The following is a 22,523-nucleotide window of genomic DNA, read 5'->3' on the forward strand; positions in this document are numbered from 1 at the left end:
GAAGCACGCTATGATGAACATAACCATAATTATTATCACGTTTTTAAAGAATTTTTAAAAAATCAAAATTTTCAAATTTTTATTCTGATCACGTACTGCCCAATTGCGCAAGATTTAAATGTTGTCTTATAGTCCGTCATAGAATTATTAATTGATTAATTAATCAGATTTCTGATTTTAAAATTAATATCTTAATTTAGTTTTGTTCTTTTACGAAAATTATTAGTTTTAAATATTTAGGCATTTTTTAATAGGATATAATTTCTGGTAAAATTAATCGTAGATGGGTAATCATGGTGCATTTACGTATTTTATTAAGAAATAGTTTTATTAAATTCCTAATCCAGCTAAGGAACTTGGAATAACATTAACAGTAAAACCGATATTCTAAGATCTTAAATATAATTCCTGACCCCATTAGCTCGTTGAATATTAGAAATTTCAAACGTTTCCCTTATTATTTGTAGCATAAGTAATATAATAACAATAAGTATGAAAATTAACGAAACGATTAGCCGAACTGATTTTCAGAGTTATTGCGCAATTAAGGTTTATTTTAACCGAACTTAAAACAATTTTTAGCGTTGCTCCGAATGTCCTTCACGCTCAAAAAGTAAGCTCATTCCCCTAAAATCAGCTCATTTGTCACGAAATACGTAAAAAAAAATTTAAACCTAAGGATCAGCTAGGTTAATCACCCAAGGTACCACCTTAGGCTTAAGTCATCAAGTGAATTTCAAAGCCATTAAAAACAGGGTGCCTCGTCGAATTTACTGTTATGTCCAGGGCTTTTCGTAGTAAAACGTCATCGTTACGTCACCCGTGACGCATCAGCAACATCAAAACAAGAAGGCCAATGTTACTTCATAGAAAGGCCTATTGGTTCCCTGAAAATGACGTTTTTCCCCCACTCGTGTCATTAGAATAATTCTAACAGCAGGAATCCATACCTCTATTTGGAATGCTTGTCCTGCCGTATCGCGTATGGTAAGATCACTCTGACGGCTTTGGCCCCGCCTACGAGATAAAAAATCCCCTCTGCGCGCGTTCCCCTCTCACGTTGTTGTTTGTGAAGTCTTGAAGTCTACAAGCAACAAACACAGCCCCCCCCCCCCCCCCCCCCACACACACACAAGGAGAACGCAACCCGTCAAAAGTCGTGGATTTTCTTGCGTACAATTTTAATTTGTTAGACGCTTTAGCGCCTGCTGCCGTCGGAAGGGGAAAATTCGGAAATTGTCTTCCCCCCGCCCGTAAAACGTTCAGCGTAAAGGCTCGTACAATGGAATTTGTACAAAACACGGCCTTAGCGTCCTCCTTGTGTTTGTTGCTCCTAGGTTAAGTAATATAGTGACGTCCAAAAAAACCGTCAGCCACATCGATACAAAAATCTGCTGGTTTCTGCATTCCGAGTAGAGGTATGGATTCCTGTTAACCGTAATTCAACTCAGATCGGTTGAGAGTCCCTCACTCAGCATGAAGCGGGTGTCGGGGTCGAAAAAAAGGTTCGGTAAGAAAATTATCATACTTATGTTTATTATGTTACTTATGTTTATAGAAAATTGGAGTCACTAACAAAGTTCTGTATTTATAATTCTGAAACTCTTTTATCTACACTAAATCCGTCAGATCTCGCTCTGATCCATTAGGCGCTCTAGACATTAAACAGTCAAACTTCCTTTTAAGAGAGCAATAAATTAAATGAGAGTTTCACTTTGGCCTTTCATAGTTATACCGAGTTAATTTCATTTCTAGATAATTCCCCTAATCGTTTCCCTAATAATCGATTATTGTTTGAACCCGATATCAAACCGGAAAAAACCCTAAAGGTTTATCTTTTACGAAATCGCGTGGAGATATAGGATGAGGTAAATTATATTATGAATTTCATAAAATTCCAATTTCATTTGGAAAGTTTATACTAGCGCTTTAATTCAAAATGTAAATCTGAGTGGCCGACTGTGAGCCCCTGATGAGACTGATGGTCCCTGGACACTTCCCCGCGCGCAGAAGCGTGAGGGTGTCCCTCATCCACTTTTGACGACGAACTTTCCACTTTCACTCGAAATCCCGGGGGTCTGACGTCTCTCGGTTCGACCATACACCCGGATATGGAACCTCCCAAATTCGAGGGTATTAAGGACAGTACCCCGAGACGCGATAAAAATAATCATTTCATGTTATATATAAATATATATATTGCTAAGTTCCCGAAAATCGGAAGTTAATTCGATTTTTCGGAACGACCAGCATATAGAGCATTGCGCCGATTTAATTTCGGTCGGCGGCGGCGTTTGGCAAAAAACACCCGGCGGCGGCGGGCTCGCCGATTTTTCAAAAATCCTCGGCGGCGACGGTGTGAAGGGGAAATAATTCGTCCCCCCCCCCCCTTCAAAGAAAAAATCTTGTTAAGTTGGAAAACTCAAAAAAAATTGGGCGGCGGAAACAAAATTTTTCAACCAAGAACTTCTTCAACTTTTTCAACGGGATTAAAATTATCTAAAATACTATACTCCCTGAATACTATACTAATCGATATAGCTATTCGCACAAAACGAGAAATATTATTTAAAAAAAACTCTTTGTAACTCTAACAATTCCGATTTCGCGCAATCTTTCAAATTTCACGTATCCATTATAAAAGCGATGCCAAAGATCAAAATGGCAAAGAATAACATGTCATCTGTTTTGGCGAGATTCCTAATGTCTAAATCAACATGTGTAAATACCAAGATATCTTATAACTTAAAAAAATATTTGTCAAAATGTATGTAGCGTAGGTTCTAATTTAATATTTATGAATGTTTAAACGTTGTTATATTGTAGCGTATATGATTTTTTAAATAGACGAGACACTTAAAAGGATAACAAAAACTTGTAAATGTAAATTAATTTATTTTTTTGTTTTTTTTGGATCGAGATAGTGACAACTGCTGAGAAATAACTTGTTAGCTTCATGTAAACTGTTTTATAGCACAATAAACAACCATTCTATTCTTATTTATCATTAATTACCACCAACACTCCAATACAAAAATACTATACTCACTGAATGCTGTATTATATCTGATTATTTATCAATAATTACCACCAAGACTTCTTCGATTTTTTGTCATGGAAATGAGAATTAACCAAAATACTATACTCCCTGAATACTGTATTATACTCATTATTTATCATTAATTACCCCCAAGACGTTTTCTATTTTTGTCATGGTAATGAAAATTAATAAAAATACTTTACTCCGAGAATGCTGTATTTTAAATTATTCACCCTCAAGCTTTCTCCGAATTTTATCATGGGGATGACGATTATCAAAAATACTATACTTAAACGTTTTCACCATTATTGAAAATTAACTGGTCAGTTTTTATTTATGTTGTTAATTTCCACAGACAAATTAAACGTGAAGTCCTTGGTTTTATATATTTAAAAAGATATAAGCAATAACTAATTGACTACTCTCTAAATTGATATGGCATTTTGAATTTTAAGTTAAGAATTATAAAATATAATTAAAAATTTTCAAATATTACAAATATAAATATTAAAAATATTTAAGGAAATAATGAAAAAGGATAAAAAAGCTAAGACCTCAACAACTTTGAAGAAATTTAAAAACTTACTAATAGCTCGTACCGATAGGTCTTCGAGCAGACAAAAACGCGAAACTCGGACCAAATAGATCTTCGAGTGAATAATTAAATTAAATTAAATAATTAATAATTAAATTACAATGCAGTCCATAGGTGGTTCCTATTAACTTAACATTACGTTAAAAATATTTAAGTTTCCCAGATTTTCCCCTAACTATTTCCTAAGAGTTTCCGTAACTTTAAAAAAAAAATTGCAATTTTTTACCAACATTTCGGTAAACATTTTTCATTTGCAACGAAAATGAAATTCGCGGACTGATTTAGAAGCGTTTAAAATTATACTAATTTGTCGCTGGATTTTATACCCATTTCCACATTCCATGACTTGCCCATGTAAATATATGTTGGAAACCTTCTCGCAATGTTTAAAATATTTTTTTTAAAGTAATAACGATATCTCAATGTTGTATTAATATTCCATATCAATTTATTATTTATTATTATTTATGTTTTGAAAAATACTTAATAGGTGTTTCCATAAAATATAACAAGAAAAAAGTTAGAAGTATTAAATGTTTTTCTGCCTAAGCTTTTTAGTACTTTATTAGCACGTGCATTTCGCGTAAAACTGGTTTTAACTTCCTTCCCTCCCCGCCAGAACTAGTTTTGATGACGATAAAACCGTCATCGATTGGGAAGTGACGCCAATTACGTCATATCCTTGCAACAAGGTCTCATTGAAAAAAGTTCTTTCTGGCACACTTATGAGTATTTATGTTACATATGATAATAGTCATGAACTCTTGGTTTGTATAAAATGGCGCCGAAATAAAATCTGTAACGTTTTTCCTATCCGTATGGCCAAATTTATGATTACATAACATCCGAATTTAGGACTGTCGCAGGTGCCAAATGAACATAGCACACTGACAAACTACCAATCCAGTCAGTGCCTTTGAGCCACCAGCTGAAATAAACAGCATAATTTTAGTAACCTTTGATTATTGGACTTATCTTTGATTGCTCCTGACTCGCTGTCTGTACAAAGAGACCCCTCGAGGCGGAAGGTTACAGCTTTTAAAAGGATTATGTAGTTCCATTCAATGGTCTTTCATTTCGTATACATACAGTGGAAACCACTTTTCTATACATAAGATTAATAATTAATTTAGTATTTTTTTGGGTTATTTAGGTGGTTAGCAAATAAAGTATACTATTACGGTCTGGGTCCGATGGCCCGAAGACCAACCGATCGAAAGGGGGTCCAACGGACCGAAGTCCATCCAATCGAAGGAAAGCACTAACCGACCGAAAATTAAAAAAATTCTTTTTTATGAGTTAATTGCAGAAGGTTTCAACGGACCGAAATATATATTTTTAAAAAGCAAAAAAAACGTTACTATAATTGAAACCAGGTGGATTATGTTGGCATTATCTGTTAAAAATAAATATCAAAACAAGAACATGCAAAGCAGACCACCTTGAAAGGGCATAAAATATACACCCCACAAGGCCTTTCCTTTCGAATAGTAATTAAGAATAGTAATTTAATGCAATAATTTTGCTTTGGGCCCATTCGACCGAAATCCAATTCGTTGGAAAACGATTTAACATTGAGTTCCAATCGATCGAAAATACCCCAATTGTGCGGTTTACAGCCCAATTTTGCAGCGTTATATTTTTTTTTAGTGCATCGAATTAAGGTTTTTTTTATAGATATATATAAGTCACGGACGTATCCAACGGTGCCTACGCGCCTTCGGCGCGCGTATATAACCTAACCTTTGCGCGCTCCGCGCGCTTACCTACCCTAACCTAACCTAACCTAACCTAATCCGAACAAATCTAATCTAAAACGTTTTTCGCGTACCCTGCTATATCTCGGGGCAGAAGTAAAAAACAAAACAGTAAACTTGAACAGTAAAAAAGTTATTTTAATTTTTATTTAACGATATACAACTTTTCGGTCCGTTGAAACATTTTCCCTTTTGTTGCTATAAAAAACGTATGTTAAATTTCGGTCGGTTGGTCCTTTTTTTTCGGGCCGTGAGTTTTCGATCCGTTGGACCCCTTCGATCGGTTGGTCTTCGGCCCATCGGACCTACCCCACTATTACAATTCCAGTGAAGTTTTGTTCGAACTCAGGTTGCTAGTGTCAACAACTGTATAGATCGGACACCGAAGTTAGCGTAGCTCATTCGTTTCTGTGTTCGACAATTCACAGTTTAGCTCGTGCATGGACCAAGAATCTAAGCTGACTCTCTGTTCAGGCTTTTAAAAAGCACGTGTTTGTACTCGGAATAGGAAAATCACGGTTAATTTTAGTTCAATGTGGACAGACTTGGCGTCGCTGTAGTCGATTTCCGGCGTAGTTCCGTAGAGACGTTCAATTTTGACAAAATGGCGCCGTTGTTATCGGTTAAGGCTCAAAAGATTTAGACCTTTTATTTTTGAAATTGGCTCTTTAAAAGTTTAAGTAATTGTAATTAACCATTGTGTTAAGTTAAAATTACCAGTAAGCCGCGTATGGCTGAGGTTTTTTTTTATCAAATTCACTGGAATCCATTTCATTTCTAAACTGAAATAAATTAATGAACTAAGCGAGCATAACTTTCTCGCCTAAGCCCCGACTAAACCTCTCGTAGTGATAGTTGAACAGAATTCTTAAGGCGCTTCAAAGCGGCTGATGTACCTCGGTAAGCCTTCCGATTTAAGCCACGCCTACCATGTCATAATGTCGGGAACAGTGAGTCCGTTTAGGTTCTGGGCCCACGGCTCGTGCCTCGTGATGACGAGATTTGGTTTCCACGCCAACCATCATAACCATTTTTCAATAGCACAAAGAATATAAGAATTTTACAATTACGGTCCACCTAGGAGCAACAAACATAAGGAGAACGCAGCTAGCCTTCAAACACGCTAACACAGTGTTGTGTACAAATTTCATTGGAGATCCTTTTACGGGTCGAATCCAATTTTTCCCCTTCCGACGGCAGCAGGCGCTAAATCGTCTAACCAATGAAAACTGTACGCAAGAAAATGCACGACTTTTGACGGGCTGCGTTCTCCTTACGTTAGTTGCTCCTAGGGTCGACTAAGAATGTATGTTTCTAAAAATCGGAAATACCTATAGTAACTCTTATCACGAGATCGCAGCCTTGTAGAAGTAGAGACCATTGAGTTGGGAATAAATAGAGGTACAATTAAATCTGGCTGGCGCGGGACCAATTTCGTTCAATAAGGAGACTTTATCAACTTTATCGCTCTACCGTGGCGGCATCTGTCTCTAGTGGTGGCAACTATATTGCAATTGAATTTTTTCGCGAATCTGATGCGAAATTGAAATTGATTACTCGTAACAAACAAACCTTTGAAGTTGTTTAAAAATAATTTTATTCTGTCAACACGATCCTTTTTAACTCAAGTTACGGTGAGTTAGCTAATAATTATTTTTTTAGCCATATCACTTTACAAAATATAGATGGCGCTACCACCTAATTATAAAGATGAATTTGGTACAGACTTATCAGAACAGGTCCCGCGTAACCATGCCAAACGAAATCGTAATTGTAATTCTACCAGTATTATTCCCAATTCAATGGTAGAGACAGTGACCTGTTGTATGTTCGACGTGAAAAAAGGTCTCATTGAAATAGCTTCCATGGAAATGTTACACATAGTCCGACTTATAACTATTTATATATGTTTTAATAAAAAACTTATTATTTAATTTAAAACTGCCGAAAATATTTGAAACCCAATAGAGTAAGTGTATGGAAATTCACTGAAACTAAACTATCGCGAAATTAGGTTTAAATATTTGAAGCCCAATAGAGTAAGTGTATGGAAATTCACTGAAACTAAACTATCGCGAATTTAGGTTTAAATATTTGAAGCCCAATAGAGTAAGTGTATGGAAATTAACTGAAATTAAAACATTGTGAAATCAGTTTTACAAGGGAAATGATTAGCTGACACTAGCAATAAAATGTAAAACAGACACATCCTTTGAAACTTCACGTGTATAAATTACAGGTAATTAAATTTGTTCCCGTTTCTTGAGTTTAATTACGGCGGTAGTCTATAACAGTAACTGTGAGAACTGATTTATCTCCGGATAGCTGGTAGCTTGAACCCAAAAGTCTCACGAGAATGACAAGTATTTTTCCATTTAATAACCGACGCGAATTGGGTGTGCGCCATGAGCGGCCATGACACAGGAAATGTCCTTCCGCGTGATAATAGAATACTAACTGCCAGAAACAGCGTTACCAGCGCCCTGATAATTACGGTCTATCTTTCTCTCTCTCTTTTTAAGATTTAATTGCGGGGTTTTTAGATTTAGAAAACTGTAGTCGTTATTAGAAGCCAAGCGAGAAAGTATGAAAAAACTCTTCTGGGTTATCTCACTTCCTCTTCGGTGGGCAGGTAAGCAGGTGTACCTAACTTAACCTCGAATCATTTGAATGACGAACGCATGTATTATAAAATAATTTAATACATTTTTTTAAATAATAATAAAGGTGCACGCGATGTAATTATAGCCTTCAGTTATCGAAATGTCATTTCTCGTTTGTAATTAGGATTGAGTTGAATCCGCGACGCGACTCTAAAGACGAAGAGGAAAAACATTTTTATAGTTAAGCGGAATTTTGTTTAGAAGACCCCAAGTTTTATCAAAAGTAACATAATACAATAGGTATGGCAATTAACAAGAATTATCATCGAATTAATTTTAGTAATTAATGCGTAATCAAGGTTTGGTTCATCACAGAGCCTTCTAGTGTCTAAATGTACACAACGTGAAAAATTCTACAATGTTTAGTTCATCACAGAGCCATCTAGTTTCTAAATACGCACAACGTGAAATATACTTCAAGGTTCTGTTCAACTCAAAGCCCTTTAGTGTCTAAATATACACAACGTGAAATATACTACAAGGTTTAGTTCATCACAAAGCCCTCTAGTGTCTAAATATGATCAACATGAAATAAACTACAGGGTTCTATTCAACCACAGAGCCCTCTAGTGTCTAAATATGCTGAACATGAAATAGGCTACAAGGTTTAGTTCAGCACAGAACCAAAGGAGTATCATACTTATTTAAATTACGTTAGTTCTGTTTTTATGAATAAAGTTGCTGTTCAAAAATTAAAACTAAACCTGACTTTCCAAACGTAATTTAATTAATTAATGGTTAAATTAATCTAATAAACAGTAGTTATTAATTTAGAGACACTGAGCAAAGATGTTAGATTATTTAGGGCTTCCAACCGATTATAGAACTTGCGTTATCTGACCTAAGGGAATAATCAGATCAGTTGAGAGTGTGGTCTATAGATGCAAACCAGATAGTTTAAGCTCGAAACTAATCTGAGTTCATTGTAAACCAACAAATAGAAAGTTAGTATCTTTCAGTTGCCTCACAGTTATCATTTACCCGCCGATTAAATTCCTTTCGAAATTTTAATTACTGTTTATTTTAATTTCCTTTCCACAAGATAATATATACGAAATATACAAATCAGGTAAATGTTCAGCTATCTGAATCTGGTGAGATTCGGTTGCTTGGTATAATGTATCAGATTTAATTGGAAATCAGATCTGACTAATTGATTAAGTTCAGATATCTTAAAATGACGACCTGAATCAGCTGGCGGCAGGGACGTCATTGTGTAAAGCATTGTCTCTCCCTGATATTTTATTCACTAAAAAAGTTCGCAAATAGACAGAACAAAACATTTTCCCAGGATACAACATTTTGTTATCTCTATTATCCTGAATTATGCAATAACTATTTCGATTGAAAATCCAAAACATATTCAATTTGACGTGTTTTGCCCCTCCCCCCGGACATTCAAGTTCTGCAACTCCTGAAAAAATCTTGAAATGACTTTAATAATTTTTATACCACCGAAAGCCGTTTTTGTGGGCTTTACACCAAAGACTGTATCAATAGTTGGTAAAGGTCGCTAGATGGCTTGGGCCTAAGGGGGTGCCTTGGGAATTAACCTATTTCATTATTATTTCCTTATTTTTTATTAAGATTAATATGTTAAAGAATTATGACCCAAACAATGTAAGCCACTTAAAAATAATACTTACCTCATCAATACAAATGTTTTAAGTCTAGTAATTAGTCTCCTTCCAGCTGGTGTACTATCACGGCAGTAAACGAAGCGTTTTTGAAAACTTAGTTTTAGTTTCATTTTGTGTGAACGACACGATTGAGTGAGAAACTAAAGGAACTAATCAACGTTAAGGAACTAATCAACGTTAAGGAACTAATCAACGTTAAAGAACTAATCAACGTTAAGGAACTAATCAATGTTAAGGAACATCTGTATTTGATTATCAAACAATGGTTTCCTACAGATAACAAAGCATAAAAATCACGTTCATCCCACTTAATCTTATCTGATCAGTTCAAATCTGTTACTCATATCATAATTTCTTAACTGATCTGCTTTTCAAGTTAAAATATCAGTTAGTTAAACAGCTATCCACTTCAGTTTTTAGAGAAAAACTACGTTGTCTTATTGGTAAATAATAAAAATAATAACCTCGTGTAAAGCTTTTTAAATGTTTACTTTCGGTTGTTATATCTCGGTTGAAGAAAACAGATATATTTATATCTTCATTTGTTTATTGAGATTACCGTAAGCCAGCTGAAGATGGTTTAAAAATGGGTTAATCTGATAACAGGGTTCATACAACATTTGGAAAATTAATTTCCCTGATATTTCCAGGTTTTCTCCTGGAAATTTCCCTGATATTTCCAGGTTTTCTCCTGGAAATTTCCCTGATATATCCAGGTGCTAAAGCACCGTATGGTTTCGTTTAATCGAAAAAAATTATATATAATTATTGAGGCGCTTCCAGACTCAAACGAATTTCCCTGATATATCCAGGTTTTGGTTAAATATTTAAAATTTCCCTGATATCTCCCTGATTTTTTTGGAAAGAATCTGTTTCACTGATATTTCCAGGTTTGTATGAACCCTGGATAATCTAAGTGTTATCCGACAGAATGACAGATAACCTATCGGTGTTGGACATACTAATCTGATTTTTGTACAGTTGAAAAAATCTCGCTAATATCAGACCAAATCACAGATAAGAACTAATCTGAAAATAATTTGTCACTAGAATGTTGCCTTAATTTAACGTTTGTTTAATTAATTAAGATCAGTTCAATTGAATACATCTGAGGATTTGTCCATAGAAACTACAAGAGGAATAGAAAGAGTCGATGAAAAGTATTACGGGCTCGGTACGGGCAAAAGGTTCTCCGTTCATTTCCGCTTGAATCTAATTGGCCGTCATTTCCAAAGCTTTTTTTTTGATTGGACCAGAGATAACCGGAAATGAAGGGAGAACCTTTTGCCCGTGTCATCTTAGTACAAAGGCAGGGCCTTCTATTCCTGTGGTAGTTTCTATGATTTGTCGAAAGCTCTCTCTCCCCCAAATCATTGGCATCCTTGGCGTTTGTTTAATGAAAAAAATACAATTTAGCTTTTGAAATAACATGAATTTTATTACTGCAAAGACACCGAAACACTATATGCACAATTTTAAACGTCGTAAATCGCATTTGATGTTTATTGGTTGTCGCGATTTGGACATCTTCGTCTAATTGACAGTCTGTCGAACCCATTCATTTTTAGGAACTTTAATCATTGTAATTGTTGAGAAACGTGAACCCCTAAATCATTAATTATTACGATCATATTTTGGAAAGTCGCGGCTCCGTCACGACACGAATTGAGTAAAACAAATTGATTCGGAACTGAAATTTCCAAGCTTTAATCCGTAGGCAGTAAACTTTTGCAATTATTTACAATAATTATAAATATACTTTGTTTTAATAATTACGAAATAAATAAATCGGCATTCACCGTTTGATCTAACACGAGTTTTCCCCTAATTATCATCATAATTTTTCTCTCTACAAGAATCGAACGAAAGGGTGAAACACTATTAGCATAATTCGGGTTCTAAAAAACTAAAACATTGAAAATTATACGTATTTATATTTGCACTTGATTTCGAATTTAAAAAATTCAATTTATATAATTAAAGAACGAATATCATCTCGAATGACAAATGTCAATTTCGCGGGAAACGGTTTGAAATCATTTTCTTCGAGAAAACTATAAATATCAGCGTTGAAGAAAAGTTCACACTTTCCACGGTCGTCACCAACGGCCCAAATGTCCTACCGCGGGAACCATAATAGTGCCACGCCTGATTTAAATGATGATAAAGAGAGAAGAGATAGAGGTCAGATGGATTTTAAAATTAGGATTTGTATTCTTCTTCGTCATCAGCGTCACCGTCAACGTCGGACACCTTCAAAGACGATTCTTGACGCGGCTGAGTGAGAGGAGATTCCGTGAAGGTCAAAGGCGAAAACGTGGAAAGTACGGGTCGGTCACTAGAGGGTTCCCTGACAACGGGGGACAGTTCAACGGGGCTTCCAAACCCTGATTTATCGCTGGAGGGACGAACGGGACTTTTGACCATCCGGATCCCGGGGGAACCCGGTTCGTCCGCGGCGCTAAAGGGGCGTCGTGTCGGTGTGACGACGTCTTCGGCACCCGGACTCACCGGGGGACTGCTGCAATTGCTGCTGCACCGCGAATTATTACTGTCTCTATTTTCGACGCTAGGGCTCTCCGCTCTGATAAGAAATCCAACCGGTTGAGTGACGGCGAACAACGCGTAGGCGCTACCACATCGCGAATCCGGTCCTCCGAAGACGGTGCCGCTGGACGTTGGTGGCGAAGAGGCATTGCCGCCAGAAGCTCTCCTCCGGTCCAGTTGCAGAGACGCTAGTCGCTGGTTCTCCTTGCGAGCGTTGTGTTGCTGTTGTTGTTGCTGCTGCTGATGATGATGATGTTGCTGTTGGCTGAGTTGGTAGAGATGCCTTTGAATGTCGCTGGGAATCGCCCCGCTGCTCAGACGCATCCGGTCGGCCGCCAGGATGTTGTCGATACTGAATGGACTCGGCTTGTGCAGCATGTGGTTCGTGCTTGCGAGGCTGTGATTGGCGATCGAGGATGACACGGAACCAGACGACTGAGGTGACAAAAAACAATCTCGGGGACTTCCGCCGGCCTGCGATAAACAAAAAATAAACCTAATTACCTACAACTGCTTAGTTCAGAAACGGGTCCGTTGCGGGTTGTTGTTTTAAGACCGATTTTTACTATGACCAAATTGCAAATTTTTTCCGTAGACGGTCATCTTTCACACGTTTTTGCCGTAGTGAAAACCATAATTTAGGCCTAAAGGGATTTATTTTTTTTGCGTTGAGACGTTCGGTCCTAATGAAAACCAGCCTTTATGAGATTTTAAACAACGGACGACCAAGTGTAAATTGTCTTTCTAAAAATTAATAACAATCTAGCCGCTGGGGCCAACAGGAACAAATATCTTAACCACTATAAATGCTAATATTACAGAATGTTTATCATAAGAAAGAATAATATAATATAATATAATATAATATAATATAATATAATATAATATAATATAATATAATATAACATAATATAATATAATACAATCTAAAATCTCTAATGAAAAATGTGAAATTTTTCGTACAAAAATTAAATGTTATCTAAGCTAAATGATTAATATCAGAAGTTAATGACCGAATTTCCCGTATGTGAACACCGAATCACGGCTCAATGTTTACCGCGCGTATTACTATTATTAAAATTTCGAAATGACACTGCGTACAAATAATTATTAATTAATAAATCATTTCGTGATGTAATAGTTTTAAATGGATTTAAATCCGCACTATTTTTTCTTCTCTCGTAAAAGATGCATTGTACACTTATGGTAATGTGGTAATATATAATATAACATAATATCATAAGTAACATAATAACAGTAAGTTTGATATTTCCTATGGTGTTAATTTCCTGACCTAACCTTTTTTCGACACTAAAATTCTCACCAAGCTCCGACATTTTCAAAATGCATTTTGTATTTTTATTTTGAGCTGAAAAAACCATTTTACATTTTGTATTTAGAAAAACCAAATTTTCAAACTGCATTTGGTATTGTTCATTTTCAATAATGGAGAAAGTATTTTGCAACAACCCTCGTAGTAATATATTTAGACACTCTGTGCTGGGAACTAAACCTAGATGGCGCAATATAGCTTTGAAATGCAGTTAGGTGATAATTTTTCCCAATTGACATTATTATGTTACTTATATATTATTCTTTATAAATTATCATAACACACAACATATAATATACATATTGTAATAAACATTGTGTAATAAATAATGTAATGTAATAGCATAAGTCTATAATATCTTTCATCAGATCGTCACTTTGGGGAATATTTTACTAAGAGCTAGTAGCGAAGTGACGTCATCACAAGAAGAAAATCTCCCCCTAGCGAGGAGTTGTCAAAGGCTACGTGTGACGCGTGAGCAAGCGGAAAGCCCGTAATGCAGTCTGTCTAGCGAATAGCTCTCATTAAAATGTTTGCACGTGAAGAATAGGAAGTGTCACATTTATGTAAGATAACTGAACTCCCCGGATTTTCCCCGACTTATTACAAATTCTTAAAATTCCTTGACCTTTCCCTGATTTTTTAGGCCCATTTATAAAATCCGTGACTTATGATTGAAGGAACATCTTACATTGGTGGCGTTGTCACTCATGCAGGACGACTGCGATTCGTCTTGAACGCCGAGATTGGAATCGTCCGTAATGTCCAGGTCAGGCGATTCCCGGCCCGAAGAGCAACACGCTGGAAGCCGGTTCAGGTCTTCGCCGCATTCAATCACCAAGTCTTCTTCTCTTCTGGCCAGAATCTGAAAGCACAGAGAATTTCATGACGTTTAAACGTGACATCCGCGGTACATCTATACGGGTATCAGTGGCAAATTGACTACCGCGGTCAAGTCTTCTAGCTGAACCCCCATAGGTGGTTTCTTTTCGCTTGTTCCTGGATTTCGGGGTAGGGTAAGAAGAGTAAGGGTATAACGTTATTTTACTCCGATTCTGTGGTGGCGAATACTTTGAGTCGGAGTAAAAACGTTTTTCCAAAATGTCTGCCTGTGGCCTTTTTAGCTGATGGTAAATTCTAGCTAGCAGACGACAAAATCCGATTTACTCCTTTACACCTCCTTTACAGAAGGAGTAAAAAGAGTAGCCCTAATACTTCGGAACCAGCAAATAGTTTATGGGGCGGAGTAATTATCATCCCCGGAACAAGTGAATAAAACGTTTTAGGGTAAAAAGAGTAGACTTTTAGTCCGAGAACAGTCGAAAAGAAACCACCTAACGAAGCATTCTTTCCACCAAAAATAACAAAGTGAACCTACATAAAGAAACCGGACCCTTCGAAAGAGCGGATCCTAGGCAATTGCCTTTCTTGCCTGTTAACTACCACCCGGGCCCCTAGACTTGAGTTTTATTGGGGCCCATGCCATCTTACTCCCCTCTCCAGTTTCGTTTTGGCAAGATGGGGGCCCTAGGCTTAAGCCAACTCAATTTATAAGCTCTATAAACTTCGTCTAAATAGACGAAACACTGTACTTTATCTAATTAACAAGCTACTATAGTGTATCTCTATTTATTGACAGAACTACTACGAGGTTACGTAGATGGCGATAAATACCATTTAAAACCCTTTTTTTTTTACCTAAAATTTCAAAATAAGTACCTTCAGAAACGAAACTAGTGTTTATAACACTCAAATTTATGTTCCAATTTTGTAAATTGTTATTATATCGCCAAAATAACCACCAGTTTTTATTCTGAAAGCGTTTTAATTATCAATAGGCCTTGGCCTCAAGCAAAAATTAGCTGGCGAAGTGATTTTCGGCCATATTTACCCGAAAGATAAAACAGCGCCATGCTCGTTTGCGGCGTATGTGTGAACTATGTTATCAGGTCGACATATAATTTAAGTGCCAAAAAGGTTTATTTTGGGTGCTTTATTTTTAATATTAATCAGCTAGGCCAATACCCAAATTTCAGGTCAAAATCAACTGTCGACCTTTTATGCAATTCAATTAGGTGGTCGGGCTCATTGAGTTGGGAATATTAATCTAGAGGTCCAATCAAAACGTCGGTTTTCAGTATTTCGCGAGACAAGTTTTTAAAAATAAGAATACTGCTCCCAAATTACAAGGAAACTTTATCATTCTACCCGTGGCGCCGTCTATCTCTCAATGGTTCGTTCAAATAAGACGCGTTTTCCGGCAAAAATATTTTCTTTTTCAAAAATAATGGATGGCGCCACGGGTCATATGATAACGTTTCTCGTCATTTTAGAGGAGACGGCACATTCGTAATTTTCAAAAACTTGTTTCGCGGGGAGCAAATTTGATTGGATCTCTAGATTAATATTCCCAACTCAATAGTGGTGGTGAAAAGCCCTTCATACCCCGCGAGCCTACAGCTCTCTACACAAACTATAACCGTTAACCCCAAAAAGTTTTAATGGAAAGGGGAAACCGAAGAACCAACGCAAAAGGAGTGGTTCCGAGATTTCACCCAGTGCTACAACCCGGGATCAAAACCGCCTCCTCTCGCTGCGAGGTGAAAGTGCTAACTACTTACGACCACCCCACCTTACAGGCTTTAGCCGTTTTTGAACCGCAGTACGTTCTTCGATAAAGAGATCGATGAAAATAGATCAGTACCTGTCTAACTTCGATTCCTAGTGACAAGAGCAGGTTCATGAGGTCCAGACCGACGAGTTCCTCGGGCTGTTTCTTCCTGTTGACCGAGCGCAACTCTCCCAGGGTTTGGGCCAGCGCCTCGGTGAGCGAGGCTAGGTTCACGCCGGGTTTGCACTTGGCCTGTTGCAGGCGTCTGGCCTGCCTGTCCAGTTGCTTCCTCAACTTCTTCTCGCGGCGGTCTCGGTCTCTGCGCTCGATCTCGTCGGGTGGGATGGGGTCCCCGCTGCACGTCTGCGGGTGGGCGTTGTGGGCCGGCCGCCCGGGTCCCTTCTTCGTGTTCTCCTTCTTGCGCCATTTCGCTCTCCTGTTCTGAAACCACACCTGCAAAGACCAACAAATGTATTGTCAAATACGTTTGGATTTAGTTTATTTTAGACAAAATTGTAAAAATGTAATAAATTTTAGTATGGTTGTAACATCGGTCCGAAAGCTTCTGACAATAAATCGTATTTTATTCATTTCCATGAAGAAGCAGTACTTTTATCCAATTATTAACCTTAAATGTAATTTACCATGGGACGGATTTTCATTATTTATAATTAAATAAGTTAAGCTTTCAATTAAAAATTATATAACAACTTCAACAGTTTGGCTGTTATTGTATTTAAGAAGTTGGTAGTTTTTAGGTCCCAAAGCGGGCGAATAGTTTTGGCCTACTATTAAAGTATAATTGGCTATGCTATATACTAATGCTCTTAAGATAATCGTGAAAATATAAATATTCTAGTATTTTCCACTGTCAATTTCAAGCATTTTAAATTAAATTCAAAATGAATCGTGGAGTCAAGTCTAAACCTAATTTGGTCCCCGTCGCGTATCTAATTCTTGGAATTCTGCATAATAGTATGCGTCAGCGCCGGTAGTGGCAGAAAAATGAAGTATTGATATTGCACACGAAAAACTCTGAGATAATATTTATCTCTTTAACAAACATTTAACAAAGCAGTAGGATTTCGTTCTGATTTTAAAGATATTCTGAAATGTGGGTGAAAATCAATAAAAACATTCGAAATCAGTCTAAAACCCAGAAATCAACAAGGAAATCGCACACTGAAATCTTAAAACCAGTTTCTGATTTCTGAAATAAATACACACTTAACAAATATCCGTTTACGAATTCCTTTATTCTTATAAAAATATTTCCTTCAATTAAAAGTGAATGAAAATAGTTATTGTAAAAGGAATTTACTACATATGTTAGCAATCAAAGATAAGATAACTACGGTATTTATTGGTTCTGAAACTACACAACCACCTCTAGCTTTTCAATTTCCCAGGGTTAAAAATATAATCATAAGTAACGTAATAACAATAAGTATGACACTTCCTATTGCTTTAATGCTAATTTTCTAACCGAACCTTTTATCGGCACCGATACTCTCTTCAAGCTGTGACTTGGGACTCGCGACTTACCGTTTTGGACTACTACTTTTTGATAAAAATTTAATATCAGAGAGCACGTTCTGGAGTCGCGATGGGCTTTGGCTTTGTTTTGAAGCCCGCGTGCGAATTACGCGTGATAAAAAAACATGAGCTCGTGGCGCCTCGAGAAACGTTTTTAATTTTTATGATTTTAGCCTAATATTCCGCCTATCTATCGGAAACCAGATATTTCGGCTTAGCGGAAGTCTCGCGTACTTTAGACACTAGAGGGCTCTGTGCTGAGAAAACATCTTGATTACGCAATAATTATGAAAATCAGTTTGCTTGTAAATCTCGTTAATTGTCATACTTATTGTTATGTTACTTATGATATAATGTATTTCTGTATGTGCCATATAGCACATAGCACCTAGTATTCCACGGTTCCATACCAAATTATATCCGCTTTCAACCGCTTGAAATGTTTAAAAAAAACATTTCTGAGGAGCCAAACTTTAATTATAAAACTAATAACATTTAACATTATCATTAAAATATCGGAATAATTTCAAAAGAAATAACATGTTTTCGTAAAACAGGCGAGAACACCATTAAAGAGACATTTACCTGCGAAATATAGGAATTACAATCGCGGCAATTTGCTTTCAACTCTATTAATTTTTGATGAATAATATATTTCTCCGTTTAAACAGTTTAGAGATATTGGTCGTTCAAAGTGTAATTAGACAAGTAAACGTGTAGGGGAAATAGGAGTGTATAAGTAGTAAAATCTAATCTCCGCTACAAGAAGGTGACTTCACCTGTCTATTATACATTATACCATTAACATTTAACAGGAATCCATACATCTACTTGGAATGCTTATCGCGGCAGATTTTCGTCTCGATGTGGCTCATGGTTTTTTTTTGACGTCACTATGTTATCTTAACAAACAACAACGTGAGAGGGGAGCCAGGATAAGCATTCCAAGTAGCGGTATGGATTCTTGCATTTAAATATTTAAATGTAAAAGTGCTCAAATAAACGCTTAAATAAAACATGTTCAGCGATTTGCCTAGAAGTAGTAATAGAGAAAGCCAGGACACACTTGTAAAAGCGTTATATTATAAAGAGCGTGCTGCTTCATATTGGGTGGAATTTTTTTCAATAGGAAAAAGCATGGGTGACGTCGTGAGACGTAGAACTGTTAGCTCCCTAAAGAAGGGCTCGTTCAATTTCGCACGCGCCTCCTGAAAGAAAAATGAGCGCGCGCTATCAACTTTAGCCTTACAAATAAAACTAACATAAACACGTGACTATTTTATTCAGTGACTCGCGCATGCGCGTAGGGGGAGGGAAGAAAATGAGAGCGGCCTTTATTGAAACGCCTATTGCATTCGTAAAATTAGCGCCACCGAATTGAGTTTCGTGTGCATTTGGTTGAAAAATTGCACATCATTAGTGATAACGCGCTATATATCGTAGTAACCTTTGAATAATGATAAGTTGGGATCGTTGTAAAGCAAAGAGAAGTGACGTCCGTGGTCGCTTATCGACCGGGTTGGTCGTTTTAAGGTCTTGTTTTACGCCGAAAACAGATGCCGTTGATTTTAAACGAAGCGCGTTACAATTTTAGTCCCGGGCTGTAATATATGTAATAGGAAATCGTGTGAACAACCGTATAAGCTGCGAATAACACTCCGCGCACGCGAAAGCGGCCTCGATATAGCTCAATTGGAAATGAATTCCCAAATTGCCGATTTAGAACTCTCCGGGTTTACCCCCCTTTTAATACAAAAGAAAATTTGTTAGGAGAATATTTAAATATAAATTGCCACAGGACGTTCTATTAAAAGACAATCTAAAAACATGAAATGTTACGGTTAAACGCGGCGTAGCTTATAATGGAAAACAACTAGTAACGGCCTACACAAGCTAATAGTTTCGTTAAAGACCCACACGAAAGCTTAAATGTTTTCGACGCGTGGTTCCCCCCGCGTATTCTCATTATTCCACGTAAATGAGTTGGTCTATTTGGTACTTTAAATAAAGGGCGAGGGAAAGTAGCCGATTTTAAATTAACTATAAACAGTCTTCCGGATAGAAAAGGCGTATTGTAATATTTCTCTCGCGCAAAGATTGCATTTTGCTCGTACATTTTCCGTTATACGTTAACTAAAATATAATTTGAAAAGTGTTGTACACTTCATTATAAACACCTTGTAAATTAGATACCGTATTTTTCTATACGAGTTTTAATGGACTAGATAATTTTTAAGGGATATGCGGTAAAATGTCATCGATATTTTAGCATTTAAAATTAACGTTTTAACATAAAATGACGATTTAGAAGCTACGCCTCGCGATATTCTGAGGCCATGACATCTGGAAATGCGACTCTCATATTCGCCGTTATTGCACTTTTTATTGTGGGTCAACATTTTGTCAAAAACAGGTTCTCTGTCACTCTTATACGGTGTATATATATGTACAAGGCTACAGATAGTTAAAAGGATAATGATGCATTTTATTTACAAAAAGCGTTATTATTAAGGCCCGTGTACGGGAAATATGTTCAAGTCATTTAGGGCATTTTACTTCGAGAATGCCGGCCATTATGCTCTCTCGCATCTGGGGCCTTGTTTTCCAGGCAACAAAAAGATTTGCACTTTCAAGAATCAAGACCCAACAAACAAATATGGCGTGGCAAAGTGCAAACTGTTTTGTTATAACAAATTTGCGATTTTTTAGCTTCTTTAAAGAAGTTTAATTAACAGAATTTAATATAAAAGAAAAATCAAAGAAAATAGTTGTTGTGTCTTAATGGGAAAGGTTAAGCTTAACTTTTTGAAAACCCCTGATAAAATGCAGACCAAATATCCTGTGAGCCAAAAGCAAAAAAAGAAGTCATCGCATTGTTAAAATAAAACCCTCTTGTCAGGGGCGTACAAGGGTGGGGGGGGGGGGTTCGGGCAAAACCACTTCTTTGATTCAATATCCAAATTTGGATACAAATGGAATCAATACCCATCAAATTAGTTTTACCAAATTGACTTTCAGACCGTGAAATTGGATCAAATATAACACATCGTTGTATACAATTTACGCTTAAAGTCTAATTTGGATCTTTGTTAAATTTTGGATAAATTGTTTTAATCAAAATTGGTCCACCATTTTCGTAACTCCTCAATAATAGACTTACTAAGCTGGCGCCATAAAGCGTGTATAGGAAAACTTGTAGCTGAGTGTAGACGTAGTTTTATTCTGTAAAATCTACACTTCTATTGGTTCCACCTACACGATTTCGACGGCTGGGTTAGCCTGTCTAATATTACGGGCATAAGTCTGGCCACACTTGACGACTTTAGCGCTCCGCCACCATAAAATATGTTGGATACCAAGAATACATTAATTATCCCTAATTACTGTTCCTCACGCCTATATTTTACCATATCTCTAAACCTTAAAACGCCCACTCTATTTTAAGAATGGGAATAGTTTGGAAACTAAAACTACCGTCAACCATTTACCATTAGTTAAACTTTTTTTGCTTTTCCATTCTTAAATTTAACGGTGAATTGTCGGAATGCATATTTCAAATTGTTTTTAATGCTGCGACTCTTAGTGTAGAGGTTGTAAGCATTCATAGTTGTAATGACAGTTTCTATTTTCGCCCTCTAGCGAACAATAGGTAGTATTAAATTGTGTAACAGTGTATCTGTTAAACTTGCATCTTAAAAATAGAAAGCGTTAAATTTGGCATCTGAAGAACAGGAAGCGTTGAATTTAGCATCTGAAGAATAGCAAGCGTTAAATTTTGCATCTGAAGAACAGGAAGCGTTGAATTTTGCATCTGAAGAATAGGAAGTGCCAAATTTAGCATCTGAAGAACAGGAAGCGTTGAATTTTGCATCTGAAGAATAGGAAGTGCCAAATTTAGCATCTGAAGAACAGGAAGTGTCAAATTTTGTTTCTGAAGAAAAGGAAGCGTTAATTTTGCATCTGAAGAACAGGAAGCATTGAATTTAGCATCTGAAGAATATAGGAAGTGTAAAATTTGGGATCTGACGAATAGGAAGCGGTAAATTGTGCATCTGAAGAATACGAAATATTAAATTTTGCATCAGAAGAATGAGAAGAGTTAAATTTAGCATCAGAAGAATGAGAAGAGTTAAATTTAGCATCAGAAGAATGAGAAGAGTTAAATTTAGCATACGAAGAGTATGAAATAATATTAAAGACTTACGGTTAAACTCATGCCCCCAATTACAAACATTGTGAACATAAGGTTCGGTTACATGCTTCCATAATCTCTATAATTTTCCTGACACGATCGTTACAGTGCGAACACACCTCGTAATGTTAAATCAGGAGATATCTTCTTTATAGAGGGGGTCAGAGGGGGGGGGATTGATATGGTCCTTTCAACAGGAATAAAACGAACTGGGGAGAGAAAATAAAATTGCTTTAGGAGAGAAAACATTTCATCTTCGGAAATTAAGACTTGAGACAATTTAATGATAGCCTTGGCTGGAACGTTGCCGAAGAGAGAAAAAATCAACGTAACCTCCCTAAAAATTATACCGAATATTTAAACGTTTTTCCATCTTTCTTCTGTATCGCATTTTTACTGTCCGGGATTCGGCACCATCTCAAGCGCCATCGTAATACATAAAAGAGCGCGCGTTTCAATCACGGACGAGCCTCCATTTTCCAGATTGAGATATATCCCAACTATAAAGGCAATGGAAAATCATCAACGTGCGATGAAATACCCTATTCCTTAGCCCCCTCCGCGACTCTCCCTCCCCTAGAAACGTTATCAGTGGCGGTATCAGCCCAA

At 36.7% G+C, this 22,523-nt stretch overlaps 1 protein-coding gene across 1 annotated transcript in view; it reads right to left on the minus strand.

The window, feature by feature from the left end:
* Positions 1-11,211: 11,211 nt before the first annotated feature.
* Positions 11,212-22,523, minus strand: part of LOC149967052 (uncharacterized) — a 135,536-nt gene continuing 124,224 nt past the window's right edge. Inside the window, exons 4-6 of the mRNA XM_090167611.1 lie at positions 16,280-16,639; positions 14,267-14,440; positions 11,212-12,716 (exon numbers count right to left, since the gene is read on the minus strand). Of these exons, the coding sequence (XP_090023737.1) occupies positions 11,898-12,716; positions 14,267-14,440; positions 16,280-16,639 (1,353 nt within the window). The 3' untranslated portion in view covers positions 11,212-11,897. The remainder of the gene's footprint in view (positions 12,717-14,266; positions 14,441-16,279; positions 16,640-22,523) is intronic.

This window comes from Leiobunum rupestre, chromosome 1 (genome assembly GCF_980474605.1).
Source record: "Leiobunum rupestre chromosome 1, qqLeiRupe1.1.hap1, whole genome shotgun sequence".
Lineage (NCBI taxonomy): Eukaryota > Metazoa > Arthropoda > Arachnida > Opiliones > Sclerosomatidae > Leiobunum > Leiobunum rupestre.